Source organism: Mesitornis unicolor, unplaced genomic scaffold, assembly GCF_000695765.1.
Source record: "Mesitornis unicolor isolate BGI_N332 unplaced genomic scaffold, ASM69576v1 scaffold3987, whole genome shotgun sequence".
In the NCBI taxonomy this organism is placed as follows: domain Eukaryota; kingdom Metazoa; phylum Chordata; class Aves; order Mesitornithiformes; family Mesitornithidae; genus Mesitornis; species Mesitornis unicolor.
Window position 1 is genome coordinate 15,959 of NW_010196955.1, and position 27,457 is coordinate 43,415.

The 27,457-nt window shown below is 37.9% G+C and overlaps 1 protein-coding gene across 1 annotated transcript in view; it reads right to left on the reverse strand.

Moving 5' to 3' along the window:
* Positions 1–1,777: 1,777 nt before the first annotated feature.
* The window catches only part of LOC104543915 (protein kinase C epsilon type), a gene marked incomplete at both ends in the record, with an annotated part of 31,145 nt that continues 5,465 nt past the window's right edge, over positions 1,778–27,457 (reverse strand). The window contains 3 exons of the mRNA XM_010188633.1: positions 1,778–1,924; positions 6,679–6,867; positions 9,189–9,327. Of these exons, the coding sequence (XP_010186935.1) occupies positions 1,778–1,924; positions 6,679–6,867; positions 9,189–9,327 (475 nt within the window). The remainder of the gene's footprint in view (positions 1,925–6,678; positions 6,868–9,188; positions 9,328–27,457) is intronic.

A 27,457-nucleotide genomic window follows, 5' to 3' on the forward strand; every position in this document is an offset into this window, starting at 1 on the left:
AATACTTACAAAAATAATAAAGGCCTCACAAAAATACCTACTGTCAAAAGGACTGTGCATCTTGATCGTGAAAGGAAAACAGCCAATAAACAGACTACATGTGAAGAATCTGGGTCTTACTAGATGCAGGCATAAAGTGAAAATCATTTTGGAATTGTGCATCCCGACTTAATAACTGTAATTAACAAAATGTTGATGAAAACTGAGCAAAGCAACTAAACTGACTGTGAGATGAAAGGCCAAATTCTCGTGAAAACAGGAAAAGAGCTACACACACACAACTCAGCTAAACACCAACTAAGGCTGTCTGTAACTACCCAAGAGCTGTGGAACCTGAAGCAGTTAGTTACAGTATTAAATAGGCTCCAGATAGATACTATTAGGGTTAATTTAGGGTTGACACTTCCTGCAGCAGTGGTAATCAGCTCAGGGCAGTAGGTGCAACCTGGCCACACCTCCAGAGCAGAGCTGGGTAGCAGGGCAAGGGGCATGCCCAGCTGGCTGCACCCTTTTCAGGAGAGGGGCTGGCTCAGGCACTCCTCTGCCTTCAGCTACTGCATTACAGGGCTTCCATCCCCCAGAAAAAAGTATTAAGAAAAGCTTTCCCTTATGATAACACTTCTATCTTACTCTTAGTCCTAGAAAGACATTTTACAAGGGCTAACTTTCACTTACAGTTGTCAATCCCTTTGAGCTCTTTCTGCAGAGCTACAGAGAAAGAGACTTCTCCAAAGGTGGACTCAGAGGAGCTGCCTCAGGCTCCTGCTATAGAAAGCAGCACTGCTTTCCTTGCCTACACAAATTACTTGGGAAAATGCATCTCACTGCACTAAAAGCAAATGCATTAATGCGACAGACAGCAATTCTGCAATGACAGAGGGGACTTTTTCACCTCTCTACTTAAGTCAGGATTCGGTGTTGAGCCCAAAGCTTTTTTGTTTAGGTTTGTTTTTTTTAAATACGTTTGTAAACTATGTAAGAAAGACATAAACATGTACCTTAATCATATTTACAGGCAAATCAAACGTAATTAGGAATGTGAAGTCAAAAGATGGATATCAATCTCAAAGGATTTATCATAAAATTATTCTCTTGTACTGTTCAAGCAGAACATTAACTGCGCACATCCTCAGCGGGAAAGCTGACATTTGGTGAACTCTAAGTATTTTCATCCACAGGAAGACAAGAATAACTGAAGTATTTTTGCTTGGCTTTTGAAGTTTCTGCATGTGGAGCTGCTGCTTACATAGTTTTGTTACTTTAAAATAGAAACACTTTATTATTACCTAGGAAAATATAAGTACATCAGTTTATCTAACCATGATGTATATTTCTTTCCTTTAGGAAGCTGTTTTTTCAAGTATTTTCAGATAAGATATTAAACAGAAATCCTTTCCTCTGTCTTTCACTACAAAATCCAGTGGCCATCAGCAACGTGACCATAGCAGAGTTGACACAGAAAGTACAGACACTACATACCCATCTGAAATAATCTCTTCTGATCAAGATATCTTTAGGAACACAGGAAAATAATTAAACAGGGCCTCGAACCCTCTCACGGTTTATATGACTGACCATGAACATCTTCCTCTGCATCAAATCTATTCCTGACACTTACCTTCACAGAAGCAATGACAGGGCAACCTTTTCAGTGTGGTTTTTATGTTACTATTTCAACATCCAAATGTTGTATCAAGTAATCTCATGTGTCAAAAAAGCCAACAATGAGAATTGCCAAACCCAGTTTTCTCTGAATGTTATGCAAACTGCTACTTACAATCCGAGGTTTGAAGGGTGGCTTGATTTTTCTTTGTTCTAGAAGAACCCAGTCAATTTCCTTGAAGAATGGATGCTGCTTAATCGCGTCCTCTCCATTTTGTGACGCCACACAGCCAAGTCGCTTATTTGGGTTTTTTGTCATGAACTACAGGGTGGGAGAGAGACAGAAGGAAAAAGTTAAAATATGAATGGCAATGGCTGGAAACCATTTGAAGTTCAATCATGCATTAAAATTCCTAAAGCCTAGTTTTTAAAGACAGTCCCCTTTCAGAAGGTGATTTTTTTTCCTGAGAACAAGGATGCCCTTGCAAATTTCAGAGGTTCCAGCCAGACTAGAAGATTTAGAGACTCTGAAGTATAAGTTTCTTGCAGGAAGCTCCTTCATCTGATTGTTGAGACCTCTTAACTTCATCTGTCTGGGAGTGATACAGGAACAGATTCACTTCCAAATAGATGGTCAAGATAGCTCTTACTTTCCCTTATTTGCTTTATTGTAACTATTAATTTGAGGGATAGGGGCTACACATTATGCTCACTGTTGTTTTTTTATTTGGGTATGTAGGTTGCATAATTATACATTCCATTCAAGCAGACAGATGAAAAGTCATAACCTCCTTACTTATTTCTAGGATTTTATTTTAACACGAGTAAGATCAACACCTGCAGCTATGTGAATTAAACGCGTTCTCTCCATGTTTCAGGAAATATATGAAGTGATCAGTACCAGCAGAGAGCTTCCCTTGAGAAACTCCATGACACAACTTGCACCTTCCCTTCCATCTTTAGTACACTGATAGTGGCAGCAACTGGAACTAACTGGTCTCCTCTGGTGTGGTAATTTCTAAACTTCTCACCTTTAAACTCTTACTATTCCTTCCAGTGAAAAGCTGTACAACTGGTGCAAAACATATCAAATGATGGCAACTATTTTTTCCTGACTTTGCTCTGTTATTTCTTCCTTCTTTTATTAGCAATTGCTGTACTTATTTCCTAATGCATGTCAATACAAAATCCTTGCAAGTCAAGTAGCAACAAATACTGTTCTTATCCACACACGCACATTTATAGAATTATCCCAAGCTTTGCTGTAATTTCATATTTAGCCATTATTATAACATTTTCTAAATTAAAGAAAGTGTACAAATGAAACATAATGTGATAACTGTTCAGTGCCTTTTTAATCTAGGTACCACATTACACACATGATCTGTAGAACAAAAAAAAACTGACAAAAAGTAAATCACTATAATGCATCCCCTTGCTTTAGTAGTTATTAGATAAGTAGCTACTGAAGCCCTTAAGATGGTTTTAGATAGCTAAATCAACCATCCACAGGAGAATACCACTGCTATCATTTTAAAGACGTAACATAGATCAGTGAGGCAATTCTTTGTGGTTTCTGACATATATATGCTGCTACGAAGACAACCCTTCTCCTTGGTCTTGTGTTCAACTGCTCCACAAGTTTTTTTGCAAGCAGACAAGCCATATCTAAACTACAGGCCATATTTCTATGGGCAGGAGAAACAAAGGTTTTGAAAAGATTACTGTGCTTTGGTGAGGTCTCTTGGAAAACCACAAAACGCATTCCTACATTCCTCTGCTGTATTTCACCTCCAGGACTGGAGAGAGCAGGCCAGGAACCAGCAGCCGCAGATTTTGCAGAAACAGAGAAACTACAGGATACGCCTTTTGTACAGTATAATCCAGGTATCAAAGAAGTAAAATCTGATCCTAGCATCTGCTATGTTTTATCTTTGTTTTAAGCCAGAGGCAGGGAAAACATCTGAACATGTCATTTTTAAGAAGCCCAGACATGAAAATATGAGTAGATAGTACACTTTAGTACTGCATTTCACAAACTTCATGAAACTTGGAAATGGATGATGAGGAAGAACAAATTTTAAGAATGAATACTTAAAACAAAAAAACAAAATTATCATATGCAAATATAATGAAATAAGCTCAAACACCTGAAGTGGACATTTAATTCTGTAAATTTAATCCCCTGCAATAAATAATGATTCTTTCACCTTCTGTTTCTGAAGCACAAGCTGACATTTATTCCCTGTTTATCAACAGCATCAACAATGATGCAACTGTCAGGGCAGAGACAGCTGTTAACTGCACTGTGCTGAAGAGGTGGTTGCCAATGGAGCCAACAGCCACAGCTGTAAGTGTTGCCATTTTATTTTCCCATACTAAGGCAGGAACCTCCTTTTATGAAAAGAGAAGCCTAAGACTGGAGTTCCTACTGATTTAAATGACAACAGAAAAAAAGGTTGCCGAGATAACCATGCAAGTTGGGGTCCAAATCAAGGATCATCAGACTCCCAAAATTTTGCTTCTTCAAGTAAATGGCACAGCTTAGAAACAGCGCTCTGCCTCTCTACCCAGAGATCTCTGTTATGTGGGCACACAGGGAACACCTACAGTAGACACAACTTCTCTCCATTGCTTGCAAAGAAACACAGAGCTAATTTCAATGAAGAACTGTTTTTCTTACCAGACAGGAAAGAATTTTAAATAGCAATTCCTGTCAATTCACAGAAACAGGATTAATAAGATCTGTGGGATTTCATGGGATAAGCAACATGCTGCCTTGTAACACTGAGCTGTAAATTATCCTCTTTAGTGTTTCGTTGGAAATAACAGGAGAACTGTTTCTTCAGAAAATAAGAAAACATTGTTACACTGAACGTCTTCTTATTAAGCTTTGCTTACATGCTGTTTGGAGGACTGTAAAAATACAGTTTCTAAAGAATAAGACCCATGCCTCAAAGCACAATGTGAGGAAACAAAGTGTTCCAAAGTTAATCCCTTGCTACCATTCAGCAGAAAAATACATATACGCCTCTTTCTCTCCTCTGTTTTTCCTGTTCTTCATTTAACAGAATGCAGACAAGGATCAGATAAAGAACACCAGTTTCAAACTTGTTTCACACCATAGCTGCATAGGCAGCAGGTTGCTAAATGTATGGAAATGTCTTCTTTTTGTGGTGTAAACTAGCACAGTTTCATTAAACTATATCAAATTATGGCACTGAAGATATCTTGCCCAATGAGGAATAATCCATTAATAATCCATTTAATGGCTGCAAGTCTCTTTTTATGGTTTATAATGGCATCAAGGATTAACTTTAGACAGAAAGATGTAAAAAAAAAAAATTACAACTACAGCAAAATACAAACCACTATGCCAGGAAAACAGCATCATGAAAATTTATATCAAAGTCAGCTTTAAAAGAAATGAGAGGGTTTAACACCCTTGCACTTACATTCACAAAAATACATAGCTCACATCTGCTGCCAGATTCTGTGTCTGCACTTGTGTTTGGTCAGTAAATAACATGTATTACATTAACAGTTAGACATCCCGCTACTTGCACCACCAAGGAGATAACACAGTAAGGCTCTGACTGTCAAATCTGTTTCTCCCTTGCCTCTGCAAAAACAAATACCTTCTCCTAATGGTTACAGTGGCTCTCATACTACACACTTAACCAAGAGTTACTGGTTAACTTTTATGCTCCAACAAATGCTTCCATGATTCAGAATAACAGAAAGGTCAGTTAATGTGGATTCACACATTTAATTGCTGAACTGAAAATAATTGAAGGGTATCAAAACAAAAACAGATGCATGAAAGCATCATGTCATCTAATAAAAAGTCATCAGAGAGCTCTTTAAGGGGAGAAAGGAGAATATGTATAGAGGTCAGCTTTAATAAATCCTCCATGCTAAAGTGAATGGTGCAAGAGAGATACTCCAGCAAACAATTTAGAGAGGTTAACTTCGACTTCTGCTTTGAATCATCTGCTAGAGCTTCTCTCTTTCTCAGCTAGAATGAGCTTGAAGACATTTTATTAAAAGATCAAGATGAGCATTTCTGCAAAATATGTTACCTGTCCGCTGGTGTTAAAATCAGAATTCAAGTTTATATATAATCTCAAAATGTAACCCTGCATGAAGAACTCTGCAGGACTTTATACTACCAGCTTCTCTCTTAATTTAAAGTCTCCTTTATTTCAGATGCTAAAAGAAAAACAGAAGTGGAAAGGTAGAAATTTTCCACATTCAAAGAAGGTGGAAAACTGGAATAAAAACAAGTTCTTTTTTAAAATCAGAAATCCTTCTCAGATTCTCAAAATATGGGGATGGGCATACTGCTTCTGCTTTGATTTGCTTTTTATTTTAGGATGATACTAGCACAGAAGAAAGAATTTATGTCAGTATCATGTTAATGAAATAAACCTCACTTTAGAATGGTAGTCTGAAAACTGAAGTTGCTCAGTGGCACATTTTAACTGGTTAAAAAAATTGTGGCATTTGGTGACACACATTTCTGTCAAGTCACTACTCATATTGAAAAACACCAACCAGGGCAGAAACAATTGCTCTCAAGTAACGCTGCTTATTGAAGTGTTACGCAAACTATAAAATAGAACATGCAGCTGTAAATAAAGGGCTCTCAACCCATCTTGATGATAGGGGAGGAAAGGCAGAGGGACAGGAAATTTTATAAGTGGGTTAACTAAAAGCATTGTTTCTTTAATTATGTGCTTCCCCCATTCTAGTGAACATGTAGCATATAAAGTATCAAAGTGATAGCACAGTTTTAGTTGGTTGGGTTTCCCTGAAACATGAATCTGCAGTACACAGATTTCTACAGCATACAAGTGCGTGGAATACAAACATTCTGTTCCTTTCCCACAAGCGGTGTAATTTATCCCAGGCCCCATTATCCTAACAGTGGCACTCTGAACTGTGCTTGAACTCCCAGTGGTGACTGCTCTCAACAACTTTTGGCAAATTCAATTTTAATCAAGGGGAAAAAAAATACCCAACCCCAAAAGAACTCATGAAGAGGAGGAGGAAAGCAAGTAAGGGAAGACTCACTGCTTTTAAAATGCTGACGGCTTCTTTACTGAGCCAGACTGGATACAAGACATCATCGTGAAGAATGGATTCAAAGAGATCATCTTCATTGTCAGCTTCAAAGGGGGGTTGCCCAGCCATCATTTCATACATGAGAACACCAAGAGCCCACCAGTCTACTGACGGGCCATATTCTAGCTCCTGGAGGATCTAGCATAGTAAAAGAGATTGGATTGAATAGACAAGTTAGACAACACTCTCGACTGCATATTTGCTATTTCAACATGATACACCTCTTCTTTCCCCCAGTGTCTGAGCAGGACTAAATCCCACACTGATGTCGGTACCAGCAGGCATGGTTTCTTACCCATGCAATTTGCACTAACACAGCTCAGTGTCAATGCGTAGCTATTCTCAGAAATACTGAGTTTATCAGTCCCCTGGGTAAAAGAGTATGCTTGTGAGCAAAAGAGCTGTATATCCTTCCAGTCTGTTTAAAGCAGGTCACGCTATAGGGGAGAAAAGATCACATACACAAAACAGATTGGTGGAAAATGTGAAACATTTCCTTGTCTCTATCTTGAACAAAACAAACTGAAGCAGATTGTAATGCTGCACAGAGATCATCTGAGAGATTTATTTGAGTGCTTTAGGTAGGGCTAAAGGAAGCCAAAAGCATTTTTGTTCAAGTTCTTCTTACAGCATTAGAACGCTGTACAATACATGGCTCACTTTAATTGCCCTTGCTTTCAGAAAACTGTCTACAACTTTTCATGTGGCACAAGTTCAACCTTGTAGCAAATACCTTTAGTGAGGAGTAGCAGGTTGGCATGATGGAGTTCTATTTTATTGTACTTGGTGTTACAGAACTAGTGTTGTACAAGGAACAAGTTTAATTATTGGCTCCTCTCCACTGAAAAGAAGCCTGTAGTTTGACTGAAATGTTTCAGCATGACAGGAGACTGGGGAAAGTAGAGTAAGGGACTCTTCAGGGTGAGTTGACTGCTTAAAAAGAGCTGGAATGGCAACAACTCTCTCATCTCCTTAAACAACACTAGTGTTACAGTCAGAAGCCTTGTGGTGAAGCGCGTGAGCTCAGTGCTGTATTTGGGAATCACAACCAATATAAAACCAAATTCAGTCTTAACATAAAAGCTGAAATGAGTTTAACATTTGAATACAGATGTCTGGATCCAAACTGGATTCTTAGGTGACTGTGTATTACATTTTATAGACATTAATTACAGAAAATGATACTATTGAAAAGTGTACTCTTTGGAACCCAGATACTGCTAAAGAAAAGGAAACTGAAACGTACCACCAAGACGCAAGAGAAACAGAAGCAAGAGATAAACTTCTGCAATTAAGATGACAAAACGGAAGCCTGAGTTACTGCCTTCAGGAAGACCAGGATTTCATGTAAAAGTTCCTGGAGTCTTATTATTGCTTTGTTTTCAGTAATAATTTTCAAAGAATTTGCCAAAGGACTCAATTAGTATAACAAATCAGAAAAGAATTTATACAAGATCAAAACTTTCACACTGGCATTTATTTTCTTTTAATGGGAGAATACTTTTCAAATTCCTTAAAACACACATATATATTGTGATATTTTCAAGATGATTCTCACCTTATCAGTTGTGCTACTAAAAGTTTGACAGCCACAAATGTTAACAATATGGATTTCTTATTTATTGTCTTTGAAAAATAATAAGCTAACATTTTTCCCTGCTGCAAATTTATGATTTATGAGAGACAAATTAATGAGCCTTTTACATGAAATCAGCACACTGAATCTTTGGGGGAAAGATGCATAGGTTACTAACTAAACTGAGCAAAGTCTGCCTAGCAGGCTATCTGTACAGTACTGATTCATTTTAGGTACTTGGAAATGTATCTCATAGTATTAAAATTTAGGATACGGAAAACTCGCACAATTGTCAGCCATTTCATTTATCCAATGAATGCCTTGCCACCTGATAGGCAGCATCCGTAAGAAAAGTTCCAACTTTTCTATGCAAGGCTAATGGTGAGAACTACTACAAACTTAGCATCTTTCACTCACAGATACTTTAAAGAAAAGAAAAAAATTATACTTTCACAAAGTCCCTAGGCCAAATGAAACCAAATGTATGGTCTCTTCAGTATGAACATTCATTTCTAAGTCTAAAATTAAAAACATTTTTATAAAGCTATTGAAGACCAGTGATGTCAGTATTCAGTTACACCTAGAACCTTAAAGGCTAGTAAGTGTCTTCACAATGATGCTGAATCAGAAATGAGTGCATGGAGAAGAATACTGTTAAGTTCAGGCGACAAATAATATATAAAACATTCTTTGTCACTGCTATCAACATGGAATACTGCTTGTGAGCAGCAGGGTAACAGATTTCTGCAATATTACCCAGGAGAAACTGCAGCACAGTCTAGTCTACATCTTCTACTACTTTCATCTACATGTCAAAACTGTCTAAAATTACACATGTAATGATGAATAATATCTGTATTCTTAATGCAGTGCAAAAAAATACCTCTGGAGCTATATAGTCAGGCGTGCCACAAAAGGTTGTGGTGGTCACTCCATTTAGAATCCCTTCTTTGCACATTCCAAAGTCAGCCAGTTTACAGTGGCCTTCTGCATCCAGAAGAATATTGTCCAGTTTCAGGTCCCTGAAATAAAAAGGCCCAATATTACATCAACATGCAAATTTTGATCATGTGTTCTTGTATTTCATCATAAAGTACAGAATATGACAAATACGTAGTTTCACAAATACCACTGAGAAACCATCCTTCATATGTATGCATGACAAGTTGGTAGCAGTCACTAAACAGACCTAGTTGAAGGCAATAAGAAAGAAGGCAATGACAAGCATTTTGCAAGACCAGGCCTTCACTCTCACTTTAGTTGCATGAAAGCATAGCTGCATTCAAGACAGCATCAGAAACATTTGGAAAACATCTCAGTCTCTTGTTTGCTACAAATCTAATATTCTGTCCATGTGAAATACATCAACAACATCTCAATTTTTGCCCTAGTACAAAGTAAGGAGTATCAATTTACCCACACTCTATCATAGGGGTTGAATGAACACGTACTTTCAAACTTGCATTATTTAGAATTGCATTTTTAATGTATACTAGCAATTCAAAGTTCAGATTGCAATGAGAGGGATGAAAAACAACTATCTCAGCTTTGGGAGCATTATTTTCCACAGTTTAAACCTGTTCAAAAATATTCTCACAGGAATAATATGCATTCATTGTTAAACAACACATCTTAGCAGCTCTCTCTGGTCACTTGTTATACAAATGTCTTTGTGTCAAAACCACACAATTCTTCAGTTATTAAATTGGGTGAGGTCAAAAACAGGTTGAGAAAGGGATATCCACCTTTCCTGTCTTGCCCTCTGCACATTTTCTAAATATACCACTGATGGTTATTGCACGTTCCAACACAAAGGATGCTAGGTACCCTTTAACTTACCTGCCACTTGCCTTAGACTAAACTGTGAAGGGATCTGGAAAGTCAGTGCATAAAAGAACCCTCACTTGCATGAAAAAAAACCCACAATTAAAACATTTTATCATGTATAAATTATAACAAAAACATAAGACAAAGGCAAAACCCCCCACTTAAATTGCCTGGACCATTTTATTTTTATACTTATGTCTAGGCTTTAGGTACTCCTGCTGTGCATTAAAAATATACAGTAATAAATGAAGGTGTTGTATATATGAATGCATACAGAGGTGAAAATCAAACGCAGAACACACGTTCTTAGGTGACTCTGTGGACACCTCCTGCTCCGAACTTTTTTTCTCAAAGAATTACAGAAATTTCCATAGGTGGACTTGATGAGAAAAAACTGCATGTTGGTAATTTCAAAATCAGACAGAGGAAAAAATTCCATGCCAGATTCTGTAAGCAGATTTCACCCCAAAAACCTACGAAAAGTTACAAGGTATTTTGCAAAAAAATACTTTATGCCAACAAACTCCACCTGAGTGAAGGATGAGAAATCCTCCCCTTACTTTGAGGATTTCTTTGAGAGAAATGTCTCCCTGTCAACCCCCAGATTTTAGAACCACAGGCACGATAACAAAGTGGAAGCATTCACATGCATTAAATGATTAAACAACCATGCCAAGTCTGCATTATGTTAAAGAGATTTTGTGGACATGACCAAGGCTACAGTATGCCAGGGTTTGCCCAGAAATGCTCTTCTCTTCTCATCACACCAATTTCAGTAGGTGGATTTTTTTCTTTTCTTTCTTTCTTTTTTTTTTTTTTTTGATACCCGTTCTGGAATTTCAAATGTCCTGGCTCACCTTTATCTAATATATATTTCTTGGGCATGTACACAGGACAGCATAAAAATCAGATACTTCTGGGACACAGTGGACTTACTACTCAAGGTCTGCAGGATGACTGCCCATCTGTGCAGTAAATCAGACACTTGGAAGCACTGGATCACTTACTGTGTGTGTAGAGATCTTTTGTGCTGTGTACATGTTACAAAGTGGTTTGTACATGTAGAAGAAGTCTGACATGGCTAAACAAAGTCAGATTTACCTCACCAACAGTAAACTCACTGTCTCCCACATAAACTAGCTTAATCAGATATGGTTTATGTAGCTGAAGTATATACTGGCTCTAGAAATGCTCATTGCAACCAATATGCCCTACACCAGACTTTGCTATCTCCAGCTCAATTATGCTGCTGTTATAGGTCCTCAGCTGGTCACCCACGTAAGGCCATTTGGAGCAGACTACCTATTTCATCATTAAGGTCACACATTTTATGAGTTCCTAAATAACCCAAGATCCAGCTGGCTGCAACACAATCCCTTACATGTAACAATTTAACCCCTAAAATAACCACCTCTTCCTATCCCTGGAAAGTGATTAACTGTCCAACATCATACAAGGGTATACAGATACCAACAGCTCTGCACCCCCCAAAGGAGTCAAATAAACCAAATAAAGCTCCCTGCACCAAAAATCATGTGCCTTCCCAAAACTGCTCTTCAAGTGGTTTACAAGCATTACAATCAAAAGATCTGCATTAAGACAAGACTGTAACATCATCACGAAGAATGTGATCAAGTAGAAGAATAGGATAAGGCTCTTGCAGACAGGAGAAGGAAATAAGCTTGTAGCTGCAGCTTTTAACCTTCCAAATGCAGTGTTATCTTGTATGTTCCTAAGCTAAGGAAGAATGCAAGCTGTATTTCAAAAAGTCAAGATGGTCAGACAAAATAAATCAAAGTATAATTATATTTAATGTAATCATGGAATCACTTCCAGCCACCATCACAACAGACTGTTAGGAAGAAGGTTATAATTCAAATAATTTGATAGGAACTGATGAAATTCAAGGGGCTGCTCAGAAAACTTGATTCACCTTCATTTGGAGTGGTAAGTGATCATCAGAAGACTCTTAAATGTTATCTTAACTCTGAACCCAGAAGCAGAACTTCCTGGTGCAGGCAGGTGATACACTGGAGCTGCTAGGATCTAAAACTGTTTGAGTTTCATTTAATGCCGTTCACATGCTAGCCATGGAGTTGAATGGAGATACAGTTGGAAACCCAAGAAACTCCTAAGCTAAGAGAAATCTCACCAGAAATAAAACATTAACAGCAAGCCACCACATAATGGAGAAGGACAAGTTACTCACCGCTGTCTTTATTTCCTTAAAGATTTGTATAAGACACATAAATTAGGAATAAGAATTTAACTTGACCGTGGAAAAAGATAATTAAGAAACTGAGCAAAGAGAAAACCAGGAAGAGTCTAAATATTAAATTGTGACTACCTGTAAAGACTGACAGTGAAATTTTAAGCCTATCTGTAAAAGCAAAAGTCAATTTAACTTTCTTACCATTTACCAAACTATAATCCCACCTGACAGAAGAAAAACATCTGGGACCCCTTCAGCAAGCCAAAACAAAGCAGTGAAGCCTGTAAGCCTCTTCAAAACTCTTTTGGAGGCACTGAGGACATAAGCTTAATTACTCACGCAATAATGGAATTTAACACCAGTAGATTTTTATTATCACAAATACAAAGTGCATCAAAGTTTCAAAAGAAATTTCGAAGAAGCTAAAACAACAGCAGCATGACTCCCATTAAAGTACAGATGGGAGGCTAAAAGGTGAGCTGGGAGTCTGTCAAAGTGCCAAATTCATAGCTAGCCCACAAGATTATCATAGTCCATAGAAGTGCTTGCACTGAAAACCATTAGAAACCATTCTGTCAATTTACAGTTTCCAGATGAAAAACATAAAAAACCAAATACCCCCTCAAACAAAAAACTCCACCAAAACCCTCTAATTATACACCTTTGGAAAAAGAAAACTTGGTTAACTAAATAAATGTAAGAGAATAGGTAATGTGCTGTTTAACACTTCACAGGAAAAAACTAAAACAGAGACAGATGAGGAAACAAATGAAAATGTAACAGAAAAAGAGTTGTTAAAGAAGCTTGTCTTTCCAGAGCAGCAGTCTCACTGAAAAAAACCTTTTCGTTTAAGACCTGTATCTCCACAGAGCTTTTCTAAGAACCAGCCAGCTCTCCTACATCTCAAGAAGTAAGATAAACAGCTATCGATCTCTGGAAAGTAAATTAATTGTCTGTACAGAATGATCCATTCTGATCCATCCTGTCTTTCATTTGGTTCCTGGTAGTAGTGCCACTTGTCTACTGCTAAATCAGAGCACACCAAGTACACAGTGTCAGACAGCTCAACGACAAAGGTCTATTAAATCCTTCTTTTTCCCATTTTGCATTCTTTTTGTAGGAACTAAGAAAGTCATCTGTGTCTGACAAAACGAGTTCCTACAATCTGAGTAATTACATGCAACTGCAAACAACCTAACCAGTTAAGCCATGAAAATGCCTGGGTTGCTTGAATGCAGTAATGCTACATTAAGCTATTTCTCTCCTTTGTTTGTTTGCCAAGATACTTTGTACAGTCAGTTCAGTTGACTTGAGCAGTCAATTGCACAAAATGTTTGGTGTTTGGGTTTTTTCTTGTTAGTATCTTTTTTTTCTTTCTCAGAAAGCATTAAATAGAAATTTAAGCTTCGGTTTCTATTTCTGGAGACATGCCAGCATCGCAATCACCTCAGAAGCTGGAATGATTGGCAGGATCTCAAGAAAGAATCAGGATTACAACAGCGAGGGTTGTGCAAGTTGGAACAGCATAGCAGGCTGACTGCAGGTAACCTGCGAGAAAACTTCCGTAACACTCATCCCTTCATCCCCACGCCAGTGCCATGAGGCACTGACTGCCCTGACTTCCCAAAAATGCTCAGTGGATGAGGACTTCACTGGACTGGGTTCTTCAAGTCTGACTCCCAATAGTAGCCAGTGAGATAACCACCGTGCGCGTGTGTGGCCCTATGTGTCACACATGTCACTGAGATAACAGATAATTTTCTTGTTGAAAGTAAGGCAATTAAACAGTCAAGATGGGTTTTGACCAGTAAAACCAGAAAGTCTGCCAAACATTACTAACAGTAGCCTTTGAACACGGTAAACATTAGTGACTAAATAAATACGTATTTGAAGAACAAGATCAAATAGCTAAGAAATATGATCGCACAGTGGTTTAAGCAATTGCTTTACAATCAAAAATCTCTGCAGCATCTGCTTCTACACTAACTGCTGAATGAGCAACAAAAGTAGAAAACATATACATTTCAGAGTATAAGTCACAATGAAGGATAATAATTATTATAAGCAAAGAAGAATTATCTACAATAATAAAAATTTTTCTTTATAGGGTGAAAGTTCAGTGAAGGACTGTACCTTATTAAACTTCTGTAAAAACACAAAAGAGGAAAGTGAAAGAGAAAAGATCTGAAAGCAACACAAGTCTAAAGTACATAGCTACTGAACAACCATCACAGAAGCAGATCCTTCTTTTTTTTTCCCCTTTTTTCTTTTGGTGACTTTCAACTGCAGTAAACCCTTTCAATAGTGCATTTGAAATCACTGCTGTTGTCATTGTTCCCCTGCATGGGAAAATCACATCCTCTCTGCAGGCTTTAAATAGACAGGAGAAACTGCAGAAGGTAAAAGGGAAACTTTCGCAACAACACGGAGAACCATCAGAATGGTTATCTAGTTAATACAGTTGTTGAAACTCATAACTGAAGGCAATATGCTCATTATATCAATTAACAATTTCAGCAATAGCATTTTTTTTCTATTTAATGAAGGTAAGACTTTCACATTCCTAGAATTATTTTTTAACTTACTGAGTGATACCCAAATTGCTTTTGAGACAAAAAGATGCTCACCTGCAACAATAGGTCTCTCCTGTGCCAAGCACAAATTAACTCGTTACTATAATTTTAGTTAATGTTCCATATTCAACATAAACTTTAATTGTAAGAAGTACATATCACAGAACTTGGATCATTTGTACTGTACTCTCTGAAATGGTATTTTTTGGAAGACTCGCATGTTCACCAAAATATCTGCCTCAGTTTGTCAAACACATTGGTGTTTGGATAACTAATGTACTAGATTCTGATCTAAGCAAGATGGAGTTATATATGGAATTATATATATAAAAAAGTATTTTTTCCCCCAACAATTTTTATGTTCTGATGTTAACTTCTTCAGTGATTAGCTCTCACCAATTTAATCTCAACTTCCATACATAAACTATAGGACAGATGTACTAGGACTGTTCTCACTAGTGGATTCCTTTGTTGCTTTAAATATTTTAGTCACAACACATCAGCAAGGCCTTTCCCCCCCCCCACAATGGATCAGAAAGAAATGGAAAATGTAAACCATAACTTGTAAGAAAACACAAACTAACAATACCATTTTTTTCCCATTTGAAAAACTGTATGGGAAAGAAGGATCCAGTACTTCCTGATGTTACTGAGCAGAAATATGCAATAACAGCAACATCACTGGATGTCAGGTTCTACCAGTTGATGTGACCTCCTTCATCTATGGAGTACCAAATAGGACATGCACTGGACTGTTCATGCAGATCAGTGGATTCATGACAGCAGGGCAGTTTTTGTTAGCAGGGAGGTAGTAGGGAGAAACCTGAGTGAGTCTAATGGTGAGAAAAAGATGGTTCTGCTGCTTTTATTGTTGGAAATCTCAAGAAGTTTTGCCTGTGTTTATCTGAAAGTCTTAGAATTTATCTCCTTTGTTTTTATGCTGACCCATTAAATAATTACTGGAATTATGAGATGCATTTTCTTTGTTACTGTTACATTACTTGACATTATCAAAGGATAAGGACATTCTCTATCACAAAAACTACAGCAGAGCCATAGTCAGCAATATACAGAAAAATCGGCTGCACAGACTTGAAAACTGTTACTTTTCTGCGGCACCAAGTTTGGAATAAAGGGAATCCACTTTATATTGATGCATATCAGTAATGGCTAGCGGCAGATGAATGAAGAGCACAGACTTGGTTTCCAATAAAGTCAGAGATACTGTAGCTATTTTTCATTGAAGAAAACTGTGATAGTTAAGATAGCAGGGTAAAAATTCCAGGGAAACGCTGACTTTCAATGTGACCATAATGACACTCTCAGTCAGACATGTTTACTTTTAAAAACACACACGTTTACTTTCCTTATATAACACAACATCCATCACCTTGCCATCTGCACAAATATCTTGATGACTAAAGGTGGTGGCAGAGATGACAGAAGGGCTGTAGCAAAAGGCAATTTGCTCTCTACCAGCCAAGGACGTCAGAGGGAGACAAACACACAACTGCTATCTGTAGCTCTGGAAAGCCTGGTCACTACGAGGCAGAAGTACAGCTTGCATGATGTATAACATCATCTGCTACAGCAGCCTACCGTTAAGAACATGTGTGGGTCAGCAAGGTCCTGAGATGGTAAAGGCAGCCATGTGCTCATCACATGGCCCTAACTATTTACTGATGTCTTAACAACGTATTGAACAAAGGTTTAATATTATTTTCCAGTAGCTTAAGGAAACCAATGACTTTTCTGGTAGCATAAAAACATTTTCTATAAAATAATTTCTACATATGGCTTTTAAATTGCCTTGACCATAACTTTATTACAATTGTCGGTAGCAGCTCAAGACATTACAGTGCCTGATCTGCTTATCTTATTATACTGAGTTTCCTTGTAATAATGTGCAGACAAATAAATATATCTTACTTAACAGCTTTCTTTTGTGTGGCTTTTCCTTTCTTATTATTTCCACATTTTTATTTGTGAACATAAGTGAAATATGTAGCAGTTTAAGTATGTATTATGTACAAGATTCTCAGAAATTGGCTAAGCACAGAGGGGAGTGGTCTCTATTTCTTTTTCAACAGAAGGTTGCCTTTCACATTCGCATCACACTGCTTTGTAAACCTCATCCTTCCATGACCTCTACTCGGGAATGCAACAATTTTTCCATAAACCTGAGGCAGAAATAGGATGCAGCTCTGTCACTCTTGAGAGCCTACTGCCAAAGCTGCGATTTAGACAAATTTTGTGTTGGATCCCAGTGGCAACTCTGCCTTTCCATGGCCTGCAGGATGCAATTTTTGTCCCAAGTAAGAACTGTCACAAATGGAGCTGGCTTCACATTAGGCATACTGTACAGGACAAACAATCTGCCTCAGAAACTTGCAGCTAAACTAGATAGCAAATGATCTTTTCATTTTGTAAGGCTTCTTGAGATTTTACAAACTATTTGTGTTTCACGCTGGTTGAAAACACAGACTATTCAAAGCTTTTTGGAGAAGCAGTGTGCAAACAGCCAACAGCCTGGTGCTCAGGACGGTGACTGGCTCTGGACTGAGGCAGAGCTGCCTGGTTCCTGGTCCCCACCACCTCTGTGAGTGCCCTGACGCTGAGGTTAATAGCAGTTCTCCTGGGGTTTTTCTTCTTTCTTTCTCACTGTCCCCACTTTGGTTAAAAATACCATTTCCTAACTTTCTTTCTTGAAGACTTCAGCTGAAAAATTCTTAACTGGCTCTACATATTCAGGCTGGGGATGACAGAGTAAAATCTGTACTATCAGTAAGGATATTTACTGTTTCAGCCTCTGCTACAAAACCCATGTGGTAAGTCATTGCTAAATACCTAATGTGATAAACCCTGTCCTTACTGACACCTCGGTGATCCCACTGAAGACAACAGAGGTTCCTGAGCTTAGCCAAGGACTGACTCAAGCTGCGGTATTCTTCTCTGTGAGATTCAATGCTTCGTGCTCTTATTTTTATATGTCAAACAATATAAAAATAAGATTGTGTATTATAACAAAAGGTTAGGTGGAGCGCATACTAAAAGTGCCTACTATGTACATCTATAATCCTTTTAAACAAAACAGAACTAAATTGTTATTTGATAAAACCACTTGATGAAAGACATTGAAAGGATGGTGTGAAGCTAGAAAAGCTTGTCAGATCAAGTTTCGAAAACTCAATTCTGAAAAAATGTTACCAGAACCTTAGAAAGCAAATTTATCAGCAGCCACATTAATTCAGTTTTGATCTGTTCAGAAGTTTTTCTGTGGAAACCAAGAGCAATGGTTTTTTTCCCCTCAATGACCTTAGTAGGTAGGATGACAAAGTGACTGTCATTTGAACAACCACAGAATACAAATTATGCAAACACAAAGAAAAGAGTACTTGGGTTTCAGGCACACAGTTTCTGCGGATAACCAAAAACAATGGAATTCTTTCTTTTTCTTATTTCTGAGTCAAGCTTTCTTACACAGAACAGAAAAACACACAGCCAACAAATGCATATCTATCCAGGTAGCATTTCTGTACCAGTTCTCATTCAGCTATCTCTGTAATGAAGGCATGCAACTCTTAATAACCTAGAACAAGGATATATCACTGCCTTACACAGATATTAGGAAAGGTAGAATAAAAGGATATAATGTAATCAACTACAATTCCATCCTTTTTAAAAATCTACCTTAAACATGAAAGTAACTAAATTTCTGACACATTTTGCTCTGGTTTTATGGTAATTTTCCTTTCTTTATTTTCCAGGATTCTGACCCAGATTTATCCCACCAGACAGCAGGGTTTAATTGAGGTACTGTGGTTTGCCCCAGGCTCCCTCCATGGCCAATCTCCACAGACATCTCTGCTCAGATGATTCATGGAACACGCTGGCTGCACAGCTCCCTAAAGAAGCCTACCCTTCTACACCAACTGAAAAGGTACTCCAGGACAAGCAGGATCCTGACTTGGAAGTTTCAGTTGCATTCCTAAAGTTAGGTGAGATAAACCTGAGCTCTTGTGTATATTCAGTATAAGATGCTTTCCAGCTTCCTGCCTGCCAGCTCAAGATTTCATTCACGTTAGTTGTAAAACTTCTATTTTTGTAGGAGAAAACCAAACAAATGAAGATTTTGAAAAAAGACCTGCCTTCATTTGTTTTGTTACTCATGGTGGAACTGCCGCACGCAAACACATGATTTGCTAGGGTTTGAAGTTATGCCTTGTAACAGTTCTTAATTTTCCTCACTTGTGTCATATGGCATTCTCCTGACTGCAAAAACTCCCAACATGCATATCCATCCAAACCCTAGACGTTTAATTGCTCTACTTGGACACAACAAATAAAGGGCTCTAAAGCATTAATATTCTACGTTTTTTCAGACATATAGAAAGAGCATTCTAAAAAATGAAAACAACAGAAGAAAAGCTGCTACTGTAATCAGCCATGATTGAAGGCATTTCCTGTATTTTGCTATCAAACCGGTTGTTTTTTCCATTACATACTAAGTGAACTTTAGTAAGGTCAAGACATCAGAGAAAAACAGGATCAGAATATATTTAACCAACTAAAGTTGACTACTTTAGTCTCTCTCTTTCAGATATTTAGGCTGGCACATCATCCCTCATCTCCATTTTCTTCCTTAAATCATAGATGCATAAACCAGGTCAGTTTGAATTTATGATTTAGATAGTTGTTTTCAATGGCATTTAACCAATATTATTTTAGTCTGATATAAGTACAGCTGGGAAGACAGGTTTTCATTCAGTCATAATAAAGGGCCAGTTGGAAGCCTATTGCTTCCATCATGCTGCCTATTAAGAACAAGTGTGAGTTTTGAAATTGCTATTAAACAGAAGTCAAAGCTACAGTAAGCCATCCTGCTGTCAAACTAAACATAGACTATTTTAAGGTATATAGCATCCCTGTCCCTTTCTTTTTCTAAAGTCTTTTTTTCTTCCATGAATGCCAAATGACATTCTTTTACTTGTTAATGTAACATAAATGTTGACAACTCCCTCAGAAATAACCAGTTCCAAACATATTGTTGACTTGGTGAAAAAGGGAAAAGCATGCCATGTTTTTCTAGCAGCTACTAAGAAACCCCTGTGCTTTGGTCCAGTTCTGCTACAGAAAGGAGAAAACCAGCTTGCCTGAGTGTCATGGTTAAGACTGGAAGCTGACTTGTCATGCAACCTTCAAATCTACCTACTGAACACAGATGCATGCAGTAGAGCCTACTGAGTGCTAGCACATGGTCTCCAAAGCTCACCTTAAGGGCTGTTCCCCAATGCCCACCACCCCTTTTCTAGCTTCAAAACTTAGAACAAAGGTTCTCTTTTTAATTTAGCTAAGGTTGTTTATCAAAAGAAAACTAAAGACACTCACATAAATCTGTATTTTTCAGCCAACGGATCAGACCTTCACCATACTCAAAGATGAGAAAACACAGTGAGGATGAAGAGCTCTTAAAATATCACAATATGCTTGTAAAAGGTAGCATAAATCTCTCACATCCTCGGTAATGCTGATTTTGTCCTTCTATCAGGAGCAGACAGAACCACCATTAGATCCAGGGGAAAAACGAAAACATGGCAATGCTGGGAACCTACTTTATAACTTTAATTGGTCTTTTTCTTTCATTTCTTTGAGTAAACTCTATACACTCTCTGTGACTTTTAAAGAATATTATTTTAGTCTGGAAACCACAACATGATGCATAGAATAAAACGGCCAAACCCAGTAGATTGGGAGCACATCCTGAGCAAGACATTAATGCACCAGCATGAGCTGACACTCCAGGGCCTCTTCTGTACTAGTCAAGGCCCTGTACAGATCTATGATGCCCAGAAAGCGTAAAGAAGAAGGGTGGCTGCAGGTTTTTACATACAGAGTTTCTTTTTATTAAAGAAATTTTTTATTAAATTTATCAGAAATCCCTTCCCTATGCTCCCAAGGGTGTCCTTACCAGGGAACAAACACAGCTCCAAGCAGTAAGCAGACTCCTGTTAAAGCTCCATATCATGTTTCCATGGAGAAAAATGCTTTCTTAGTCAGAAAAAAAACATCCGCAGTGAACTTTTGTACAGACACCGATTTTTTCCAACCTCACTTTGGTCTCAGTTCGGCCTCTTGGGTCTTTTTATGGAAAGCCTTTCCACATTGGTGCATGTAATATTATGCAGAATGGACTAAATAAATTATATAGCATAAATGAAATTATGTACCTCAGCAAGAATGTTACTTCCAACAAAATGTTTACTTATATGGAATCACTAGAAGAAAGATTTCAATAATTTCTGCTTCTATTCTGATTTCAGTAGCATAGTTCACATGCCTAAACATCTTACTGCACAATCACGTGGCCTGAACTTGGGAAGGGTATGTAAGCTCTTAATTAAAAACCTTCTCTAACCCTGCTGTATATATGCAGGATCAAAATAGCAGCAGCCAGCAGCAGTTTAACAAATTTCTGCAGACATTCTTGTAAAAACAGTGAGTTAACTCTTATTTTGTTTTTTTAACCTTCTAAAAGCCTTCTGTCATACATTTGTTTCAAAATTCTGTAGCGTTAACAATTTTCTATTACATTTGATGGGAGACGACTGCAGTGGAGGGGTTCTGGCAAAATTAAGAAGAATATTATTTGTCTGTAAAGTATGAAGATGATGTCTGAAAAAATGGGAGTTGCTTGCCCTTCTATGTTGATCTATACATAAAACAAACTCCTAATGCTGCTTCCAGACAGAGGTCATAGAAGCTTGTGCTTTGCACTGATGGTTCCAACTCCAAACCTTGCTTTGATAGGTAATTAAAAAGGGTTATGCATGTTAAGACAGAGAGCTGTATTTTACGGGATACTCTCTTAGAATTACAACTGTGTGGCAAAATCAAATTTCTTTCACCACCAACCTCTGCCAGAAAGCTGCACAAACACTCCTAGAGAATCTTTTCTTGTGCAGGAAGTTTCAGCTCCAGGATTGTTTCAGATGCAGCTCCCGCAGCCTTCTCCCATCTCCTCCAGAAAACACATGCTCAGGAAATGCTACTTAGGCTGTATTGCCAACATATAATATCATCACTTAAAATCTACTTATACAAAGCACTCCACTATTTTTAATTAATATGAATGCTACAGAAAGATGACTCATGAGTTATTCACGTGAAATAAAACATGGCATGACTTAGGAAATGTACAGTATATTCACTTTTGCCAACATCAAGGTTGGCAAAGAGTGCTATACCCTTCTACCTTCAGCTGTAAAGACAGAGAGGCTACAGAGAAAAGCCTAATGGTCCAGCCCAAATGAAAATAAAAAAAGAGACGCAATACTAAACACAAGATTTGGGAGGCTAAAATATGATTTTAATTTCTAGCATTTGGTACTTACTGGGTAGTCATTGCATGTAAATACTGACTTCAGTAGGATTAGAATGTGAAGTATTGACCAAAGTGGGCTGTTTTTGAACAATATTGTCAACAATAAGAAAATATATATTTTGAGCCTGAGGAATTATCTTTGTAACTTCGATGTGCCCACTCACTAGATATCTCTTCAGAGACCCGCTAACCAAACTCTATGCTCTGACAAGATCAGAAATTATCCTATAAAATTCCCAGATAGTTACATGGGTAAAGACTAGTAAGAAACCTAATTATGCGACTTACAGAAGAACTATTTTACATGAAGTTTCATTAAATTATAATGTTCAATAAAGTCTTTTTGCATCCTTCTGACAGACTTAAACTGAGCACAATTGGAGTACAATTTAATTCCATTGTAAAATTGCTTTGCTCTTCTGGTGTCAGAAAGAGCTTTTACTGTAAATGAGGATAATGATTTTTAAAGAACCAGGCTCCTATACACCAGATAGCAGCCACTCTGCACCCATATAATGTTATAATCACATTTATAACATATTTTTATTATGTATTATAATATTCTGAATTCCAAATAAAAATGCATAAATGAATCTCTGAGAAAGATTATCAAAGCACTTCTAAAACAAAATGGAAGAAAATTTGCAGAAGTTGTGCTATATCCCAAAGACATATATACAATGTATTAAACGCTACATTGCCCACCCTGAAACTAATGTGGATATTAGTTCAGAGACTCTGTAACCCATTTGTAGCATTGTGTTAAGACTTGATAGTATAGCAAACAAAATATTAAGGTTCTCTATAGTATCATTCTCAACCCAGACACTGACTTTAACTGATAACATGAAGTACTCCATTAGCAATGACACAGGTTCAACCCTTTACTGCTTGCTCTGCCCCAGACATCATCTCTCTCACTTTATTTCATATCCCCATGTCACCATCACTATAATTAGGCAAACATAACTGTGTGATTGTTTTTTAAATGGATGCTGTTAAATAAGGTGTGTAAAAAATCCCCTCAATTTTCTATGGGATTTTTGAATTTTAACCTAAACGTCTCTCAGATTTGGTTCATACAGACAATTATGTTGGGCTAACTAAGAGCACCCACAGCTGAGCCAGGGAAGAAAAGGCTGCAGTGGTAATAACTTATACCAGATCTGTCACCGAATTCTCTCTGGCTTTACAAGCTACAGTTCACCAATGTTAATGTTAATGTTTTGTTGTTATTACTGCTCAGAGAATTTCCAGGATGCTGTTTCAAAATTTCTTCTGAACCTTCTGCTCAAGGAAAGAATAACTTATACTTAATCTGCAGATAATTTAAAAATCTTAGCCAAATCCTCTTCCTCTCACGACATCCACAGAAAACCAGAACTTCTGTCCTACAATGTATGCAAGCATTGCCACTTGCTGTGATTTTGTGGAGGATGACAAAAGATCCTCTCCTTTTTCTTTTGTCTGTTTTCAAAAGGTGAAAAGAGAATCTCCCTAAATCGCAGTGCTGTCCAAAGGGCTTCTCTCACCTCCACCCTTGGCATTTCTCCCTCAGTGTCTGCGCAAACCAGCTGAGAGAGTTTTGGCAGAGACAGCTTCCACCAGCTTGCAAAGGACTGCCTCCAGCCTTGCACCAAAGGGTATGCTGCGGAGCTGCTCTCTGCTACCTCATTCAAAATCTGAGGATCCTTTTATGCTATCAGGTATTTAAAGACTTACATGTAAATGAGATCAGGGCCTCTTTATAATAGTTATGGCCCATTTGGACCTATTACAGATTAGCAACGAATGAACTGGCACACATTTGGTATGCCTTTTTATGCCTTCAGTATACAGTACCATAAATGCTTGCTGTCCTTGTACTGGTGGTTAAGTTTAGGCAAATATGTACTCAGGCAGTTTCTTAAGTGCATATTATTTTTGTTCTACAAGTACTCCTTTAGAGCTGTTTCAGATTTATTGATGTTTGGAAGCTTTCAAATATCCATTACCCACTTAATTGACCATAGCAATGCCATCTGACTCATTATTTGTGTTTGTTAGAATATGTTTAAGCATTTTTTTCAATGTGTGTTAATAGACCATAGGATCTCCCTTGGAAACCCTATAATAAATCAAGTAAATACCTGCTGAAGTGCTAGAATGTTTCTTTGTTACTACTTAATTTTATCCTTAATATTCCACGTTTCAAACACATTAGCTTCCTCAGTTCAGATTATTAAGGATCTAGCTTTCTTTGGGCTTTTTTTTTTCTTTTTAGGGCACTGTTTCTGTATTATTTTGTTTCATATCCAGGTGCACCCATATCAGCTGCTATATTGGTTATCTATTGTTGAAGCCACCTCATCCTTTCCTCCCCTTGAAGGGGCAATCACATGCCCTAAGACTAAAATACTTTCTGAAGAATACTTTTGCAACTGCCACTGTCAAATCTACATTAAAAAATGTACACAACTGCAGGTACGTGTTGATTTTGACACGCTTTTCTGTGACTTCCATACATCAGCAGAAGGATATTAAAGTCTGGAGGAAAAAGTACACCAATGTAAGTATTGGCATTATTTCTGGCCTCTCCCCTTTATTTTTTCTCTCTCTCTGCTGTTTCGCAAGACTGACTACTGGAAACAAATCCTAGACCAAGGAGGCAAGAAGTGAAGACCCATCTGGTGTTTACATTGTGGGAAGTGCTGATTGGGCTTCTCCTCATGACCTGGATGTTACTGTAGGAATTTTTTTGAATCCAAAACATTATAAACCCAATGTAAGTGGTCTAGGGGTGGGTCAACATACAATTTGGTGGCAGCTGGAGAGTGTCTCTCCCTGGTGCCATCCATCCCTGGGTGTATCGCAGTGCAGAAACCACACAAACTCCCATCTCAGTAAAAGCTCACCTTGGCCCCACTGACATTACTGCTTAGCCCTGCTCCACACCTGCCTTCTTCACACGTACTCAATGCTGCTGAGATGATGAATACACTGTATTTCTGACACTGTCTGCTCCTCTGGGCAGCTCCTTGTGTAGACTCTGTGAAATACTGACAGCCAAGGAGAGGGGCAGGTACTACTTCTGACACAAGAAGGTAAGCTAAAGTGACTCATTACCACTCTGGCCTTGTTACCCCTCACCTTCCCACTCATTTTCAGCACAGTCATGGCCACCTGACCCATTTTATTCCACTTTCTGATTCCCCTGGTTAGACTGCACCTAAGCTGTCCAAGGTTCTTTTGGTGTAATCCTCTCACTGTTTCTTCCAGTAGCAGCAGAGACTTCGATGCACTCCTCAAAGTGCTGGGGTTCTTACTGGCTGTATTTTCCCTGTTTCAGTTCATTAAGCCATTTTAGTTAACCTCCTGGTGAGCAATATTGTTTCTGTTTTCTTACATTTGAGTACAAGTTGTCAGCCAAACAAACATTTTAAAGTTTTCAAAAGTTTCAGTGATAACTCAGATACGTTAGATTTCAGCTTGGCTTAATTCTCATTTTCCACAGCCTTTTGCAATGGTAAGCAAAATAACATGGTTTTTAGTAATAGTGCATTCTCAAATGTGATGATATTCTGTTTTAAAATGAACATGTTTTCAATCTGAAAAGTCAAAGCAAGGTTCCAAATAATCTAGGAAGCTGCATGCATCATGTATACGAATAGCCTCACTGAATCAAAATCAGCCAATGTGTACAGTGATCTGCATGCAGAAATTTTGCTGGAGCAGCGTCTAAGTGATAAGCTCTTTTATAACAAGGAGGTGGATAAAAGCCAGAGAAGAGGAGACAAGGAAAAGAAATGCAAACCTTGAGCCAAAAGTAGCAAGGTTCTGACCAAAGGATGACAAAAGTTGTATGCAAATATCTTTACTGAAGTGTATAATCTACATTTTCTTTCAAGGTTGTTTAGTAGTTTTAATAGCATTATTTTAAAAATACTAAATAGAGTTCCTTACATGTTTTCATCTAACATTTTGCATTACTCTCCAACTTCTCTGTTGCATCTCAAGAGCACAACAGAATCTTTGTGAAACGCCTATTGCCTCAGAATCACATTTGCTGCGCACTTCTCTTTACTATTATGAAACTTTGGCAGATGCATTGAATAGCATGCAAACAGGCAAAGCCTCACCCTTAAGATGACATAGTTTCAACACCACTGCAACTGGGTTCTAGAAATATTTTCCATTGTTTGGAGACAAACATGGCTGAAGGGCACAGCAAAACTCAGTCCTAACTTTTGACTGTTAGAAGCAGAAGTACATTCAGGAAGCACCTTTGGAGTTTCAGTGCACTGTGAGACAAAAAGCATTCTCTTTCTTCTCTTAGAGGATTGTTTGAAGAATATGGTTTTGATTGGATCTAGTGAACATGTTTCTGTAGGAACAAAACTGTCTCAGCATTTTAGGAAAACTACAGGGATTGTCTTGCATCAGTGCATTTCAGTTTTAACATGTGCTGCAGCTCTAGTGGATTTTTATTTTGTGTATGTTTCTCTCAGTTAAAATCTTCTTATCAAATGCAGAAAGATAACACACATTTCTTCCTGTTATAAAATAAAAGCACAAACACCAGTCATCTAAAATCACTGACATTCATCCAGAAATAAATACAAATACGCTCTGTAATATTTCACCGCTATTATCTGCCGAGAAGTGCTGTTGCCCTTTCTACTGAGCGCACCGGAATATGGCTGCCCTCACAGGAATGTAAACTTGGCATTAACCCTGGCAGATTCCCACTCCCTGCCCTCTCTCATTTAACATTAACTCACTCCTATACTGTTATCAGAAGGTAAAGGTCACAGCTTTATTTACACAATACAGCACTATACAAACGGTCATTAAACAAGAAAATCTTGCACCAAATAAACATGAAGCAAAAAAACAATGCTGACCTTGCTACCAGCAACTCCCCCTGGAAGTACCTTGTCATTCCCCAAATGAGGTCAATGGTGCTGGTCCATCCTTCTAAATATTAACTGCCTGGCACTGCTCCTCTGCATACTCAACTCCCACACAAGAGCCAACTAAGGACTTTCTTATGTTCCAAACCCAGGAGAAATTGAGAAAGCATTCTACTGTTGGCAAGACTGCGTGGTTCATATCCTATTCCCACAGCCTTTACTCATCCTTCCACAGCTGGAAACTTTGTCAAAGGCTCTCCTACACGA